This window comes from Haliaeetus albicilla, chromosome 9 (genome assembly GCF_947461875.1).
Source record: "Haliaeetus albicilla chromosome 9, bHalAlb1.1, whole genome shotgun sequence".
Taxonomy (NCBI): domain Eukaryota; kingdom Metazoa; phylum Chordata; class Aves; order Accipitriformes; family Accipitridae; genus Haliaeetus; species Haliaeetus albicilla.
This window is the reverse complement of record NC_091491.1, coordinates 6379718-6397129: the sequence shown is the minus strand read 5'-3', so window position 1 is coordinate 6397129 and position 17412 is coordinate 6379718. Positions and strand designations below refer to the sequence as shown.

At 45.7% G+C, this 17412-nt stretch overlaps 2 protein-coding genes across 3 annotated transcripts; one reads left to right on the top strand and one right to left on the bottom strand.

Moving 5' to 3' along the window:
- The first annotated feature begins 6228 nt into the window (after nucleotides 1-6228).
- Nucleotides 6229-10775, top strand: SERPINF1 (serpin family F member 1). Its single transcript, XM_069791275.1, has 7 exons — nucleotides 6229-6378; nucleotides 6790-6991; nucleotides 7071-7226; nucleotides 8012-8215; nucleotides 9011-9153; nucleotides 9784-9994; nucleotides 10367-10775. The coding sequence occupies exons 1-7, from the start codon at nucleotides 6301-6303 to the stop codon at nucleotides 10624-10626; spliced, it is 1254 nt and encodes a 417-aa protein (XP_069647376.1). The 5' UTR covers nucleotides 6229-6300; the 3' UTR covers nucleotides 10627-10775.
- Nucleotides 10776-11291: 516 nt separating this feature from the next.
- SMYD4 (SET and MYND domain containing 4) lies at nucleotides 11292-17382 on the bottom strand. Of its 2 annotated transcripts, XM_069791270.1 has the most exons (10): nucleotides 17207-17379; nucleotides 16991-17135; nucleotides 16766-16855; nucleotides 15135-16287; nucleotides 14646-14828; nucleotides 14180-14346; nucleotides 13349-13481; nucleotides 12791-12907; nucleotides 12323-12446; nucleotides 11292-11604 (listed from the first exon to the last, which is right to left on the bottom strand). In XM_069791270.1, the coding sequence occupies exons 1-10, from the start codon at nucleotides 17335-17337 to the stop codon at nucleotides 11454-11456; spliced, it is 2394 nt and encodes a 797-aa protein (XP_069647371.1). In that variant the 5' UTR covers nucleotides 17338-17379; the 3' UTR covers nucleotides 11292-11453. The 2 variants fall into 2 exon arrangements, with proteins under 2 accessions (XP_069647371.1, XP_069647372.1); XM_069791271.1 differs by lacking the exons at nucleotides 13349-13481; nucleotides 14180-14346 and having other exon boundaries at nucleotides 17207-17382.
- Between the last annotated feature and the right edge of the window lie 30 nt (nucleotides 17383-17412).

Sequence of the window (17412 nt, the reverse complement as noted above, 5' to 3'; positions counted from 1 at the left end):
TATATTTGCTTAAGGTGTTGCATTGAAAGACCCAACAGAGAAAGAAAAAAGGCACACAGCTTGAATAATTGCAAAGATTGGGAGGAAAAAAGTCAGGGCATGACAGATGGAAAGGAGGGGCTCTTGCAAAGGATCTGTTTTTTGCTACACCTCATCACAGAGGACAACAGGGGCTGTGAGGTGAAATGGCTAATCTGTAAAGACTGTCCAAGGACCGAGTCCAATAAGTTCTGGGCATCTCACCTGCAGAGCGTGGAGGGAATGCTCACTGGGTCAGAACTGGCTTTGTGGAATGGACAGAATTCCCTGAATTAGGGCATGAGCTCAGTGGCATAGGGACAGGAGGGTACTTTGCCTGTGAGCAGCAATGCAGTGATAAGCAGTGATGTGACAGTCCTTAACCTTTCTCTTAGGCAAAACCTGACCATTGCTGGTATCTATTAGGAGGTTCAAAAGTGCTGATCTGGCATCTGATATCTGCAATTTGTTGCAGGGATACTCCTGGCTCCACAGCACAATGCTATGGATGGTTGGGACAGCTTCCAGGGGAAGGAGGGGCAGATTTTGACGCCTGTAGCTGAATGTCTGCTTTTGCCCTGTTTTGGCAAAAGGCAATGTCCCGTTACAGCTTCACTTTTGTCTGAGATGGGCACAGCTCCCTGGGTCCTTGTTCTGAGGTAGCAGTGCACGTCTGAAATAAGCTACCATGAAAGAATCTTGGGAACCCTCCACCCAACCAAGCCATCCTACCACTTAAAAATATTGGTCTAACTCACCATAGCCTGCCATGCTGCAGCTATTTCTGTACAAAACAACTGCTGTCCATAGTAGATTCTGCTTCCGAACTCCCTCAGCTTCTGGGTAACAAGGATGGTGCTCTGTTTTTTGCGAAATAGCACTTACAGAGCACAAGGGCCATCCTTCTGGCAGTGTTTTCCTCAATCGGGAAGTCTGCCTTCCCTCAAAGGAAGGACCAGAATGCTTCTGGGAGCCTCCGTCCCTGAATAGTCTGCACCATCTGCTGGAATAAGAGAAGGACTGACTCACTAACCATGAATTTTGGGGATGCAGGAGACTTTGGGGAATAAAAGTCCTGGCTCAAACCTGCAATTACACATTTCTTGCAGTCTAAAAGGGGAAGAACGGCTAAAGATAATGTCTACCCCTCTAACCAATGCAATGACACGTACCCTTCAAAAAGAGGGTGTAATTACAGGGCCATGTAATTTTAACAAGTAAACCCACAAGAATTCAGCCCTACTATGAGGGCATAGCTCTAGCTCACAGGGAACATTTGAGCTTATTTATTTATACAGATTCATTCCTAACATTCAGAAATACCATCCCATGCCTTAGGTAAGTCTTGCTTTGGCTACTGCAGCCTCAGTGCTAACCTCCCTGAATTCCACGCTGTTGCACTGCAACCTGTGCAAAATTTGAAGTGCAAGTCTTCCTTGTCACGCCTCTGCCCTCCAGCTCCCCCTCTTCTATAAAGATTTTCCCCCCCATTCTCAGTTTCCTGAACAGCTTGGTTCTGATTTCCTATTTTCCGTCTTTCTGCCATCCCTCCTCCCCCAAGCTATTCTTGTCAAACTATTAATTTCATCTTATTTGACAGTACAGCAGCCCTCCATGACTGTGCTTTGCTCAACAAATTATCAGTTACACCAACCTTAAGACTCTTTTTCACTCCACTGGCTCTCAAGAAGAGGCAGTTTGTAAAATGCAAAGTAATATTAATGTCTCTGCTCAGGAATTTCTACTTTGCATTGCTAAGCTTTCATTTTGACTGAGCTCTATTCTGAAAAGACATGACTAGCACAGGGTGTCTGCTCTATAGCTCATCTGCACCACTGGCTGAGAATATCAAATAAGTCTCAATGTCTTTAATATTAGATGTATTTTTTCCTTACTAGAGCAAATTCATATGAACATGATCAGTACTTCCATAGCAGAGGTGAACACTGTTCAGAGAGCATATTGCCTACTATCTTGAACCCAAACCAGACCAACAGTAAAATGTTTGTATACATTTAACAAAATTGATTTAAGCTCTTGCATCTAGTTAGATGAGTATTATGCACCATTTCAGGGATACCTTTCACCTACAGGAATAAAGCTTGCTTTGGTCTATAATAACATTCTATACAACTGCCACTCCGATTTAAACAGTTTAAAACCAAACCTGTATTAAAACAGATGGACTTTCATTTGAAGATACAGACGAGATATAAAAACTTCTCTAGTGGTCCTTCCATAAAGGGCATTTTAATACCACAAATAAGGTATCAAAAAGAGATGAAAACCACTGGAAGATATCTCCACAGCCAACGCCCCCATTCTTGGCCTGATGATGGAAGACTAACAAGTACAAACATCTCTTTGCAGACGATTTCTCACAGAGCAAGCTGAGAAGCAGTTGAAAGCAGAGCTATTGCTCATGTTAGAAAGGGTCACCTTTGAAGCACTGACTAATCACAGGGCAGACTACCTGATTTGCTTTTCCAGCTTGCAAAAACAGCAGCTAATGCTTCTCTAAAACCATCCTCTCCTCTTTGCTGAGTGACTGTATGAGCTCAGTGCCAGCATGCCTGAGTAACTCCTCATTACCTGTTAGCGGTGAGGCTCGGAGCCCAAAAAGAAGATGTCCTAATGCAAGCCTAGACCCGGGGGCACTGATATTACTGGCTACAATTTACGTTCAGCATTTCCAAGTAGACAAACAGCTGCCCTGGATCAGGCTAGCTCCATGTCCAGTTAGCCCAGTATCCTGGCTCTCCCAATAGCCAGTAACAAATGACCGGGGAAAAAAAAGCCAAGAATGACTAGGGATAAGGAAAAACAACTGTTCTCTGGTTGTATTGCCCAGATGCTGAGTTTGACGTTACATCCGACCGTTGTTAGCCTTCAATGGACCTGTCTTCCACTAATTTGATTTGGGTTGGTTTTTTCCCCCAAATCTGTTTATCTTTCATCTTCTGCAACATCTAGTTACAATGAGTTTTACAATTTAATACTTATGAAAAATACACTCTCTTGATTTAAATGTGCACTGACGAGTGCTCCCCTAAAGTCCTCTATTGCAAAAAATAATGAAACCCCTCTGCCCCTTTCCCTTCTCCAGATAATTTATAGTTCTGTAAGCTCCTACAACATTTGGTTAATTCATCATTTTTTACCAGGAGTCCTTGGCTTTTTAGTCTCTTTCTTGTCAGCCAAGAACTTTAAGCCAGTTACGTTAATAACTTCTTGTTAACTAGTAACTGTCACTGGATAGAACCACTTCTGAAGGTCTTCCCTTTAACTGCCTTAAACAGCAACAGAATCCTGCTTCCACTTTATAAGTCTCTCCATTAAATCTTGGACATAAATCCATTAAACATTGCTGCATTAACCATACCTCTGAGTCAGAAGAAGTTCCCTCATGTGACACACAGCAAAACTGCGGGGATAAAAGACTTGCTCAAACAGGGGTAGGGAGCGTTTGCCTCTCCGACCTGTGCTTTACCTGCTGGACTGCCCTTATCACAGGGACCACATTTGTTTTGGAAGCTTAAAAAATTAGTGCAGTTCAGTGGGAGGGTGCCAGGAGTGGAAAATGGGAGCAGAGCACTTTAAGAGAGTCCTGGGAAGCTGTAACCTGAAGCCTGTCGAAGGCTGGGCTGGGGGAAGCAGCAAAAAGCAGATGTGGCTGCACCAAACCCACAGTGTCCCCAACTCGCACCGGCCGGGAGCCTGGACAGCAACGGCCGAGAGGAGCCAGAGGTAAGGGGCAGCTCACCCTCGCTCAGGGCCAGCAGCGAGGGGAGCAGAGGGCAGGGGATGAGGCTGGGGAGCTCTCAGAGGACTTGGGAAATGGGAAAAACGGTTCTTCTGCAGGTATTGAAGGGTGGGAGTCCCACCAAATGGGAGATCTCACCAAGGGCTGGGAGCCACCAGCATCCTAGGGCACCACCTCTTTGCCTCCGGGGCTGAGCTGTGCTTGGGAGCTGGGCTGGTTTTCTGCCCTTCCAGCAACTGTGTTGCAGCTGGGAACATGCTTTTTCTTTGCAATGGTAACAATTTTGGTGATAGTCAAATCCTCCAGAGCTAGTGGTTGCAAGATGCTTCAGGAGTTAGTGCTGTGGGGTAGAGCGATCACAGTGAGCAGTCTGAACTCGTGGGTGGTGTTTCATAGCACCCCTAAAATCAGAAGGGTTTATAAATGATGTGAGACTTGTACCGTTATAGATGGAAAGCAAAATATTTCATTTGCACCTGCGGGCCTTCACAAATAGACAGCTGCCAGACACAGAGTTCCTTCTCAGCTCATTTCTCAAAGTTTTCTTCCTGTACCTTCCTGACTGTAACATCACATGCTGCATGCTGGTGCTTCTTCTCTTCTCTTTAAACGCTGCCACAGATTTTAATACCATGCCTGAAACCATCCCACCTCTGCTTCAACCAAATTCTTTTCTCTGAATTTTTGGCTGTGTGCTGAGACACATGCAAATAGAATCCAGATGTTGAGGCCAATTTAAACGCAAAAGGCTTTGTCTTTCTAAAATGGAAATTGCTTTTTGGCAAAGTCTGAGAAATATGAAGCTGGTGACAGTACTGGCAAAAACAATGCAAATCTGCAAAACCAATCTCCGCTCTCATGCTCCCAGGAGCTCAGTGTAGTTGGAAGCAGAGGTTGTGTTGAGATGATTATCTTTTTTTCAGAGAAAAGGTTACGCTCCATGGAAAACCTTCATCTCTACATTAGACTGGGCCAAACCTCTTCCGCTCAGCATGTTAAGAGTACTGCTTGGTGCAGGCATCCTCACAAAGCCCTCGCTAAGACCCGTTTAACTTAGACTCACGCAGGGCTTCTGTCATCTCTCTTTCAGCATGGTGCCTATTCATTGTAAAACTCTGCAATGATATAAGCAATCCCAACATCATATCCACTATCATACCACTAAATGCATTGGTTTTTTTCAGTATAGTAAATCCTCTTGATACGCTGCTTCTGCACCAGAATACCTCATCTACTTGGCAGCTAGGATAGCAGCAGGCCATAGGATGCAAGTGCACAGGGAAAAGAGGGTACCACTTCTGTGTTACACTATCTAAACATAGATGAAAACTTAAAACTTCCACGGTGACATCTTTTTCTCCAAGGCAGAACTACCTCCAGAAGAAAAGGGGGTTGGCAGGAAACGGTGAATTGCCTTTCACTGAAGTAAAACCTCTGCCTGAACAGACTGGGTCCTGAACTGGGGCTGTTGTAGCCACGTGGCTTTAAGTTGTATTTCTACCAGCAGGCATGTTTTCTTTATAGCTGAAGTTAATCTGAAACACATGTTCTTTCTCCTACTTCACTGGATGCCTGGATCAGAGGGGTTAGTTAAATACAACCCTCTTCCTTTAATTTCTGGGAATCTATATAAACATTGCTTCAGCCTAGCCTCAGTGGCGTCTGTTCTCAAGGGCATGACACTTCTGCAGTAGCTCTGGTTTACCCACAGTGAAACCCTAGGTTACACACTGCCCTTTGGACCAGACAGATCTGTCTGAAAGGGCCACATATGCCAATACTGGAGCAACCAAAAGTGGATTCCACAGAAGGAACAGCTTTGGGGAGTTTGGTACTTTTCTCCCACCACCATTAAAAATGTTGAATAAGCCAGGCTCTGTCTTTCACCACTTCTCTAGATCTGGCCCAGTGTTAGGTATTTACTCCCAGCCCTTTTTCTTACTGTCTTTTAAGAAAGCTCTTCTACTTTATCAAATTGCAAATAAGCAGCAAAGGATGCATATAGGCTGTACAGCCTTTCAGGTACATGCAGACACAAGAAACACGACAAACTGCTGCCTGAGGCAGGTAACTTGTATAGCAGAGCAGTAACCAGTCAGTTTCATCTTCTGCCCCATTCAACAATATGGATTTGCTACCTTTTATAAATGCAGTAGTGAATCTTTTAAAGTCTAAAACTCCAAAGATATGATTTAGTGCTTTTCTGGACCTTGGCACTCAGTAACTGCCAGCATCAGTGTGGTTTGGGCCACACACATCTGCTTTTGCACTCAGGCACACCCAGGCATGTGTGCTTGCCCCGTTTTGAAGTCATTGGGGCCAGGCTGGCTGAATACTTCAAACTAGAAAAGAAAACCCAGCTAATATCAGGTGTGTGTTTCACAGTTGGGAAGGACAAGCAGCAGCATGTGTCATTGCAGTTCCTGTCACAACCAGGTACAGCGAATAGTAGTGGTAGAGATGTATTTGCTCAGTTGCTCAAACTACCTGTGTCATGTTCTTACTTTGTAGGTTCAGGCATGCGGATTCCAGTGGTTCTCCTTTTCCTGGGTCTCTTAACTGTCCCAAGCAGATCCCAGAACTCAGCTACCGAGCAGGTGAGTAGGAGACAACATGCAGAGAGTGAGGAAGAGCTACTTGGAGCATGTAATTTAATTTTAGAGAATCTTACGGAAGGATTAAGCACTACCCTCCTGAGTTACTAGGATTTTATTTAGCAACATAATGAGACTAACTCCTGCTTTACCTAGATAAAACCACAGTAGTTACATCAGGGGATGACTGTGAGGCAGAAATAGTGGATTCCAATCCAAGTGCTGCCTTCGGCTTTACCGGGACACTTTAAAGTAAAGTAATGGTTCCTACACTCTCGATCAGTAAGATTAACCCACTATTTCTGTAGATCATAGGAGACTATCTGTAGATTGCTTGCCTTTGAAATGTTTAACACAACTGTACCCGCCCTTGTAAACTGCAAGTCTAACCACAGCGCTTCCTGTACCTGCTAGAACTCTGCCACCGCTGATGGAGCTAATGCTGGTGAGGTTGAAGAGGAAGATCCATTCTATAAGACCCCTGTAAACAAGCTGGCAGCTGCAGTCTCCAACTTTGGCTATGACCTGTACCGTCAGCAATCTAGCCGGACAGCCACTGCCAATGTGCTACTGTCTCCATTCAGCCTGGCTACAGCACTCTCTGGTCTCTCACTTGGTGAGTTCTTGCCCCTTTTCCTCACATGCTGTTTGGCTTGACAGGCCTTCCCTCATACTGTTGTCTTTGTTGTTGGCAGGGGCTGGAGAACGAACAGAAGATGTGATTTCTCGCGCTCTCTTCTATGATCTGCTTAACAAAGCTGAGGTCCACAACACTTACAAAGACCTACTGACCAGCGTGTCTGCACCAGAAAAGAGCATGAAAAGTGCTTCCCGTATCATCTTGGAGAAAAGTAAAAGTCCTTCTTCCCCTCTATCAAATTTCACCTGAATAACTAGCAGCAGGTAGAACACACTGAATAACACCACACTAACAGCTTTGGCTCTGACGTACTGTTGAGCCAGGATGCAGACTGTGCATGGAATGCTGTTGCAGCTCCAGAAAAAGCCTGGAAAGTTTGTGTGCACATAAAGAAAAGACCAGACTTATGCACACAAAGACACTGGTGACAGAGCAACTAAGACCTAGAAGAAACTTGCTGAGAATTTTGCTTTCACTCTAGGTTTTCTGGCAGGTGTTGCCAGCTTCCAGGAACCACAAATTGCATTTTCTATTTGTGATAGCATTCAGCCATATTCCTTTGTTTAATACCTTACAGAACTATTTTAAATGTCTGCTTTTGGCACGCAATAAACATCTGCTGAGAAAGCTAAGAGTTATCTTTTGGAACCTGCTGGTTCCAAGAATCCGATAGGTCGAGTAAGCCATACTCTTAAAGCAAGCTGGAGAAAGAAGAAAGACTGATGCAGGGATAGCTGTGTCCAAGCCTTCTCTTCTTATCTCCTTTCTTTACTTTTCAGAAGAGAGTTATCCCATACTCCAGCATGGGAGGCGCTAGGATTTGGATCAGTTTCCTCCATGTGCCTTCAGTCATTCTTCTTCAAAGCAGGTTTCTGTATATGCACAGCCACAGATGTTTTATGAGAGAACTGCTGCTGGGCTTTGGATTGCAATCTGCTGCCTTGAGATTGTTTTGATAAGGGAGCTAGCTGCAATATTGATGTTTTTGTTCCCCAGGACTGAGGGTGAAGCCTGGTTTTCACAGCCAACTAGAGAAGTCCTACAAGATGCGCCTGAGGGCCCTAAGTGGCAATACCCAGTTAGACCTCCAAGAAATCAACAACTGGGTACGACAGCAGACAAAGGGAAGGATTATGCGGTTTATGAAGGACATGCCCACAGATGTCAGTATTCTCCTTGCTGGGGCTGCTTACTTCAAGGGTAAGAATGTTGTGTACTTGGTTACAGAGAGGGTCTATTAAGCATGCGTTAGAAGAGATGTGAGGGAATGCTCTCGCTTCCAATAGAGCAAACAGACTGCCAAAGAGACAGAGTGTAAGAAGAAAGTGTTTGAGAATGTTTAGTAAAGAAGAAAAAATGCATGCTACCTAAACAGAAATAGTCCTCAAGGGAGGAATTATTACTCTTGGGAAGCTGAATCTTGACCTGTTTGCAGTAAGAGACCAGAGAAGAAAGTTCAAGCTCACAAAACTCCACAGCAAGAGACAGAATATTACCATTTAGGGAAGGGACAACTTAACGAGTGTACTGACCCTTTTCACCACTGTAGAGGGAATGGAGAGAGATACTAGAGAGCTGTTCTAGAACATGCTGTAAGCCAGTGTCATGGAGAATTATTGCTTAGAGACAAGGAGCAAAATAAAGGGTGGGGAGAGGAGCACTTTATATGCATTGACACAATTGTTACCCTTTAAAATAGTTTTGTAATTACATAAGTAGACATCAACTTCCCAATAACTACTCCACCCATACACTGGCTTGATTTGTTATTTCCCATTTAGCCAATTCTCAGATGAAAAGGAGGGGCCAAAGAGTGGCAGTAAATCAGTAGCTCCAATCAGTCTATTTCCATCTCTATCATCATTCAGTTATGCCTCAACTCTTAAAGCACAAATACTGTATATATAAAGTGCCAGATTACTCAGCCACAGACACAAGCGTGGTTTCATATGCTATTATTCCAGAAAATCCTCCATTTTATCTTTTAAAAAATAGGGACATGGAAAACCAAGTTTGACACCAAGAAGACTGCCCTGAAGGACTTCCATCTGGATGAGGACAGAACTGTGAAGGTGTCCATGATGTCAGACCCCAAAGCTATACTGCGATATGGTTTTGACTCAGAACTCAACTGCAAGGTCAGAGAGCATATATTGCACAAGATCTCCTAAACTTACTGAGGAACAGGTTCAGCTACATTTACCTGTTAACCCATTCCAGAAGACAGCTTTGCTTCTCCCATCAGGCTAGTTTTGCAATCCCTATTTTGAAAGGCGGTATGTTCTTAAGATTCTTAAGAACATCCTACTTCTACATTGGCTATGTGACAAGCAGTCCAGAATTTAAATAATGCACAGGTCCTACTAGCCTGTATTGCTTGACCTTAAGTTGGGCAAGAACGGCAGGGCACACTCCTCAAAACTGTTCCATTTCTACCTCTTTCAACCACTCTTTCACTGTAGCATGGGCTCAAAGGTGTTCCAGCTGAGAACCTGCGAAAGCAACACTGCAGTTCATTACAGGATTCAACAGGTAAGAGAGAGCACTTGCCATGTAATAGCAGAAAGAGTGCAGCATGAGTTGATGAAAGCCTGGGCACCTGAGGGGTCAGGATGCATCATGTCCAATAAAAGCAAACAGGGAAGACGACCAAATGTTAACTGGAAAAGCTGACCAGGCAGTCAAAATTGAGGCCTGTGCCTGGTACAGGACAGGTAAAACTGCTTATTATTGCTGTGACCCTTTCTTATTTATAACTGGCCTTCCAGATTGCCCAGCTGCCATTGACAGAGGGAATCAGTGCCATGTTCTTCCTGCCTACGAAGGTGATCCAGAATATGAGTCTGATTGAGGAAAGCCTTACTTCTGAATTTATCCACGATGTAGACAGGGAGCTGAAGACAGTCCACGCTGTGCTAAGCTTGCCCAAACTAAAGCTGAACTATGAAGAGGCACTTGGCAACACACTAAAGGAGACAAGTATGTACATCACACACCCTCGACAGACTGCCAGGGCTCAAAGCAGTGGGCAAGTTACTTCCTGCTCTCAGAATATGAAGCTGGTGGGTTATTAGTTAGGTCCTGCTGTCAGTCTGTAGAGATTTCACCAGCAACTAAATCACCTTGGTCCAGGACTCCTCAACCTTTTATCACGTCTCTCCACCAAGCTCATACAATGCTTCTGAGATTGAGAGGGAGAAACTCAGTACAAACAGATGTAATCTTCTCCCTGTTACCCCAATAACCTCTACCAGAGCAGCTACATGCCCTCCTAGATCACAGTATTAGCAGTACTGCTCCCCCACCGCAATCTATGCTTTCAGCTAATGGAATTTTCTTTCTTTCCTCCAGGGCTCCAATCACTTTTCACATCACCTGATTTTACCATGATTTCTGCCAAACCTATTAAGCTATCTCATGTGCAACACAAGGCAATTCTGGAGCTTAGCGAAGATGGGGAAAGATCCACACCAAATCCTGGGGTGAATGCTGCTCGTCTGACCTTCCCCATAGAATATCACGTGGACAGACCTTTCCTTCTTGTACTGCGAGATGATACCACTGGAACCCTCCTCTTCATTGGCAAGATCCTGGATCCCAGGAGTGTTTAGATTCCTTCACAATAATCTGCAATGGTAGGGCCCAAATGGAAAGGGTGGTATTGGGAGGGATACTAGCTCCCTGCTCCGCTGCACAAAGACACAACTTGCAAATCTTATGCCTTCATACTGCAATAAAAGAGCTTTTGCTATTAATCTCAGCAAGCCCCAGTATTCTCCCTTGAAAGATTGTCTGCCTACATCATGCGGATTCACACTCCCATTTTCCCCAGATGAGCCATGATGCAGTTCTGTGTCCTATATGCAAGCGTCATCTGGTGTATACTGCATTCTTCCCTATCCTGTCTTCCAACCTGACACCAGTTGTTTATACTGAATCCCTCATCACTGACAGGTCTGCGTTGGTAGCCATCCAAGCTCTGCAGTGCCCCCTCTTATAGCTTGTAAGTTTGCAGTTCCCAGCCTACTGCCTCACCCATTCCAACCATTTATGTTTCACACTGGCAAGAAGAAAAGTGCTTCATAGCATTAGAAATAAAAGGCAGTGTGGTCTGGATGACTGCGTGTTCACAACCGTCAGGGTATCACACATGGGAGATTCACATCTCTAGAAACACACGCATATGCAAGCATCTCAAACATTTGCTTCAAACCCACATGCAGAAATTATACAACAGCATCTATTCCCACCATACCACGCACAGACCCCTCATGTCAGAATTGGTCATTTTATTTACAACAGTCTCACTAAAGAGCATTTCAGATTTCATTCAAGTCGTTGTTACACATGATTTTCCAGCTTGTACTACGTGACTACCTTACCACATGAAACTTAGCTTTGATGAAAGATCACATTGCAGCTTCCTTTGACAGGGAAATTAAGTCCTCTGAAGGATGCTTCTGGGAAGCTCTGACAGACAGGTCTTCATCTCTTGTAGTTCCTGGATCTGAGTACTCTGAGGACCACAGTGCACTGACAAAATCTCCTCTGCTCTTTGAATCGTGCTCAGAGCTTCAGAAACCGCAAATCTGAAATAGGAAGAGAGTAAGAACAGAGTATACAGAATACTTAATTCAGCTCCTTGACTTACACAACCTTTAACCCCTCCCCAACAAAAACCTAAACCTGTTCATAGGTACAGATCCTACCCTCCACTGCCTCTCAGCACCAGGCAAATAGCATGCACTTCAGCTGCAAAGGGAGGATGGGGGCAAAAAAGGTAAAGAGACGGACAAAAACTTGAAACACTATCTTTGAGTATAGGTACCCACTACTTCCTCACTGCAGCTCCTGCTAAAATTAATCAGTTAAAGGGAGGTGTTGTGAGAAGATTTTCAGAAGCAGTCAGAGGATTTGCTTGCCTAAAAAGGGCCAAAATAGAGCAAGAGGGTTTTATTTCCCCCTTTGGAAAGATGTCAGCAACGTTGTACAACTGAGGTATAAACACCAAGGGTGACTAGTTGTCAAAGTAAAACAATAGGACAGGGAATAAATGGAGCCAGCAGGAAGAAAAGAATAGACAGGCACAAAGCAGAGAAATGGGTTCAAAGAGAGTCATGAGGTATAAGTGAATCCCAAAGGGGTTAATGAACTTGCACTTGAGTAATGGCCGACTGTTGTACCTGTGGCAGACTGCCCAGGGTCCTGTGAGACACCCTGCAAGGTACCCAGGACCACCTGCCATGATTTTGTGTCAGACACACACGAGTGGTGCAGGGAAGGGACAGAGAATGAAAGCAGATTTACCCATTGAAGAGAATTTGTGCTAGCTTGAAAAGTTCATGACCCATTTCTACACTTGATGGCCCGTGATGCATTTCCACAATTTCAATACTCCTCTCCAGGTGTCTGGCTGCTTCCTGCCACTTCCCTAACGGAAAAAAAACAAAACAAAACATGAGTCATGAATAAATACTTTCTAGAGCTACTGCCACCCAAAATCTGAGAGAATTATGCAAAAAGTGAAAAACTATGTCCACAGCATTCTTGGGAGGCTGCTGACCTCAGAACCAGGACAGGGAATCTAGAAGAACATGAGATCACATTATTGTTCACTGGCTGCTGGGAACCCAGTTTTGGCTAAAGTAGTCTTTCTGTTTGTCAAAACTAGAGAAATGCAGTAGGAAAAAAGTGAAAGGGCTAGTCAGAGAAAAAGCTAGTCATGTTAAATTCAAAGTTCAGAAAACTAAAGATAATGAGAAGACAATGCCATACCAAGAGTAGCATAGACCTGTGCCAGATGATCCTCCATCTCTCCCATCAGCAAATGCCCTGGAGACAAGAAGTTTCCAGCATCCATCTGACACTTCAGGAGCATTTTGATAGCCTGATCTATAACAAAACAGGGTATAAAATTCATCCTACTGGCCATTCTCCAGCTTTCCACGATCCATGAAATAAAATCAGTCCAATCTCATCTTTGCATCTTACACAGCTAGATTTGGATTTGGTTAGGATTCAACATTGACTTCATCTGCAACCCTGCTTATTCTAACGCAGTGTTGGCCTGACTCACTCCAGGAAAGCAAGGCCTGGGAATGCATAACTCCAATGTTACCCTGAGTTCTTTCAGTTACTATGGAACAACGTGTGACTTAGATTAACACCCGCATCAGGGGTATAAAAAACCTGAAGCTCAAGTCCCCAGGGACACCGGGCTGCATGCCAGAAGACCCCAACTGCATAAGCAACAGTGCCATCTCATGGTTAGAACTACGTCTCCCGATGTGTACTCATAAGCTGCTGACCTTAAAGTAGAAAGCTGAGCCTTACCAGCCTTCCTGTCTCTTAGCAGTTCTAACGCTTTCTTGATTTGTTGCTGAAGGTCCCGTAAACGGTGTGACAGGCTCTCTCTGCTGACTGAGATTGCACAAGCTTCATTTGAACAAGAAAGCATTTCTTCCCCCTGTGGAAATCAACCCTGTGATCATTCCTGCTCACATTCAACTTGAAGCTTACTTTCCATGTCTGTTATTTCTGTATTGTGTTATAGAGATGCTAAATTGTTTCTCAGTTGCATTCACTAAACAAAGTGACTTGCTTGTAAATTGCTATTAGCTTATTCGATTTTATGAGAAACTTCCAGGAATACCTATGACTGTGTGAGCTATAGATTAGGCCAAAGCAGGGTCATGTGGTACACAACTAATGTCCATACAAAATACACACTATGTTGACTTCTCCCCATCTAACCCACACTACACACTGGTTTCATTTACATCATGTGAACTGCAGAGAGGGTGACTCTCTTACATACAGTGCCTGTATGTACATTTTCTGTTCTAGACTCCAGGCCTCCATTTTCTTTCATAAATATCCCCCTTCCCCTAGTCCATAGCCTTCATATTCTAAAGTTCATTCGTAAAGTTCAAAGATATTTTAACTTGCTGTTAAAGGCATTATTTTCCCTATAATGCTGGAAAACTGACATACAAGAACATCACAAGAAAGCTGCTAAGAAGAGTGAGATACTGTCTTGACTCTACAGGGGCTTTTGCTTCTGCGCAGAGATCATGAACTGAGGTCTTTAACTCTTGACTTTCCCAGAGACCCAAACACTACACATCCCGATAATTTACACAATCATAACTATGGAAGAACTACCTGCACTGGAGCCCGGCAGCTAGGACAGCAGAATGAGTTTCTCATAGACACCACACTCTTGACATCAGACTCTAACTCATCAAGGCATGCCTGACAGCGACACTCGAAGAAATACTGACTGAGAAGCTGTTGTCTCTCAGCAACCCTCATTCTACATCGGTGAGGCCCTGCAAAGGGATGGCAAGGGTAGAAATCTCTAAACAGGCACATCAGACTAAATCTATCTTTGTTATCATTGAGACTAGATATATCATCTTTTGGAGAGGACATAACTGGAGACTGAAAATGTAACAGTGGGCTCAGGAGATAAAATCTTGCATTGACAACTTTGATCAAGGCTAATACATAAACAAAGACTCTAGCAACATTATACTGGGAATTATGATATTAATAGCAATCAGTGAGCACGCCAAGTAGACCTGAAAGGATGCCTGTGCCTTGAGACAAACAGAGAGTTAATACTTACCATAGCAATGGAAAATCTCTTGGCCACTTGGGATTGGCTGTGATGCCCTGACAGTGGCAGCTGTCCCACTAAATAACACGCTAATATTGGGACAGCACGAATGGTTCAGAAGGCTGAGGACAGGAAATAAGGCTGTCGCCAGGCGTACAGGCTTCTTATTTACAACAGCACTATCTCCGGATCCTAAAGACAGAGGAAAAACAAGTAGGTTGAGAATGAATGCTCAGTAACCCACGCAACTTATGCAACAAGCACTGTGACCGATTGCAGATAGCAGAAGAAAGGTTTCTGGTATATTGCTGCAATAAATAATAGCTAAATACCCTCTACATGTGCACCAGAGAACAGGCCAGCATGGGACAGGCCATTAAAATTTAAGCATGTCATTCCCATCTGCAGTGGGAGCTTTTTACAACTGATAATTCAATCTCTTCACACAAGCTAGATGAGCAAGGACAACACAGAAGGGCTTAAAAGTATTTATCTTACCTGACTCCTGCATTACAGTGATCGCTTGTGCATTACATTGCAGCTGCAACATATGCCTCAGCATTGCTTCTGCCATAGTCTTCAGCTCTAGAGACAATTCACCCGATGTTTTTTCACATGTCTTTGGTTTGGACCACTTCTCAGATGATTCCTGATTCAAAACAGCAGCCTCTAGGCCAGCTTCTTGCAGTTGTTTGCATACAGCTACTGCACTCAGCATGCAAAGGAACTTATGTTCAGGGCTATGCTTCTCAGCATGGTGCAAAAGGTTGAACACAGCTTGGTAAGAACTCTGGTACTGACCATTGTCATTACAACCAGGGATACTTCTGGTACCAGCTCCTGTATCTGGTGCCTCACTGAGATGTTTGCATCTTGCCTCAGGGTTATGAAGGTCCCTGTCATCATCATGGGAACATTCCACCATCCTGCTAACCTCTGCAAATCCCGCCAGCAGAACAGTCCTCAAGGCAACATGGCAGAAGACCCCTAATGTGAGAAGCAGTGCTCCCAGGGAGCATTCTGTCCTGTGGTACTGCTCCCATGCCATGTCTGCACAGCTCTGGCTGCAGTACTTTGCATAACTGCACCCACGGCAAGGCACTGAGGCTAAGAGCTGCCTCAGACAACGGTGGCAATAAAGATCTGCATTAGTGACTCGAGTATCCCACACCGTTTCACTGCTGTCCTGCAGAAGGCGGCTCTCCCCTGGGCAGAGCACGCTTACAAAGGCCTCCTCTTTCAACAGGCTCTGTCCTGGCAGGATGTCCTGGGAGGCCACCAAGTGACGTCCTCTCTCTCTATCAAAATTCAAGCTCAAAGATGAAGATGCGCCTGAAATACTGTCATTCTCTTCCCAGATCTCTGACTTTCTTTGAATGTCACCACATGTTTCTCGTGCAGGCTCTGGACAGCTCTCTTTCTCATGTATTTTAATCTTCAGTTGACTTAACTTTTTTAGCAGTGTCTGGTGTGTAGGACTAGTCATGATGCCATCCATAGCAATTTTATTCTCCACCACACTGAGGGCGTCTGCTGCATCCTGTAACCTCCCCAAACACAGCAGACATTCAGCCTTCCGCAGCAAGACCTTGGGCAGCAGCCTGTCTGGATAGCCATGACTTTCAGCCCTGGCAATATCTTCCAAACAAACCTAGAAACAAAGACAAGGCCTTTTAAATGTACTTGGAAACCAGCTGAGACTCATGCTCTTTTATTCCACCTAAGATGCAGAATATTTTAATAAGGCTATGTTAATCAGCAAATTCCATCTGCATAGCCAATCTGTTGGCCAAATAAAGCCTCCTGACATAGAACAAGAGGGAAAGCCTTCAGGAAGTTTAAGTAACGGCGGATGCTTTAAGCACAGCTTCGGAAGCACACCTGATCCACAGTCTCTTGCCCTAACAATCCAATACCCGTTACTGCGGGGTTTGCAGAATCACCCACCCGAACCCTGCGCGCAAACGTCGCGCGGTAACACCTCAGGTGGTGCTTGGGCTCTTCCTTACCCCAATTCCCCCTCTTGGGCCTCAGGCCACCCTCTGGGTGTGCAGACTTGCTCGGGGGCACCCAGAAGCTATGGGGGGACACGACGACACCGGGCTGCCGCGGGTCCCACCACCGCTTACCTCAAAGCACCTGAGGTGGAAGAGGGCGGCGGAGCGGTTGGCGAAGCAAACGGACACCTCGGGGCTGCCGGGGGGCTCGTGGGATGCCGCCTGTGGAGACCAGAGAGCTGCTGCCTCGGGGGGGGACACGACCCCTCAACGGGACCCTCTCAGCGGGGGCTGCGGGCCCCCCCTTCCCCAGGAACCCTCCGACGGAGGTCCCGGGCCTGCCCGCACCTCACCTACCTGCGAGTAGAGCCTCACGGCGGTACCGTAATGGCGGCGGCCGAACAGCCGGTTTCCCTCCTCCCGGTAGAAGCGCGCGGCCGCCGGCTCCTTGCCCGCGGGCGCCCGGCGGCACAACCGCCTCAGAACCGCCGTCGCCTCAGGCCTGCGGGACACGGGGGTCAGCTCCGCGCACCGCCCTGCTCCGCTCCGCTCCACCCCCGCCCCGCCACTCACCGGAGGAGGCCGCAGCCCAGGCGCAACGTGTCGTGCAGCGACGCCGCCGCCAACCGCTCCCGCAGCACCGGCTCCAGCGCGGCCCAGCACCGGGCGGCGTACAGCCGCCACTCCTCCACCGGCAGCGCCATCACCGGTACCGCGATGGCGGCGCCCAGTAGGATCTCCACGACGCGCCGGAGAGCGCTTCCGCCGTACGGCGCCGA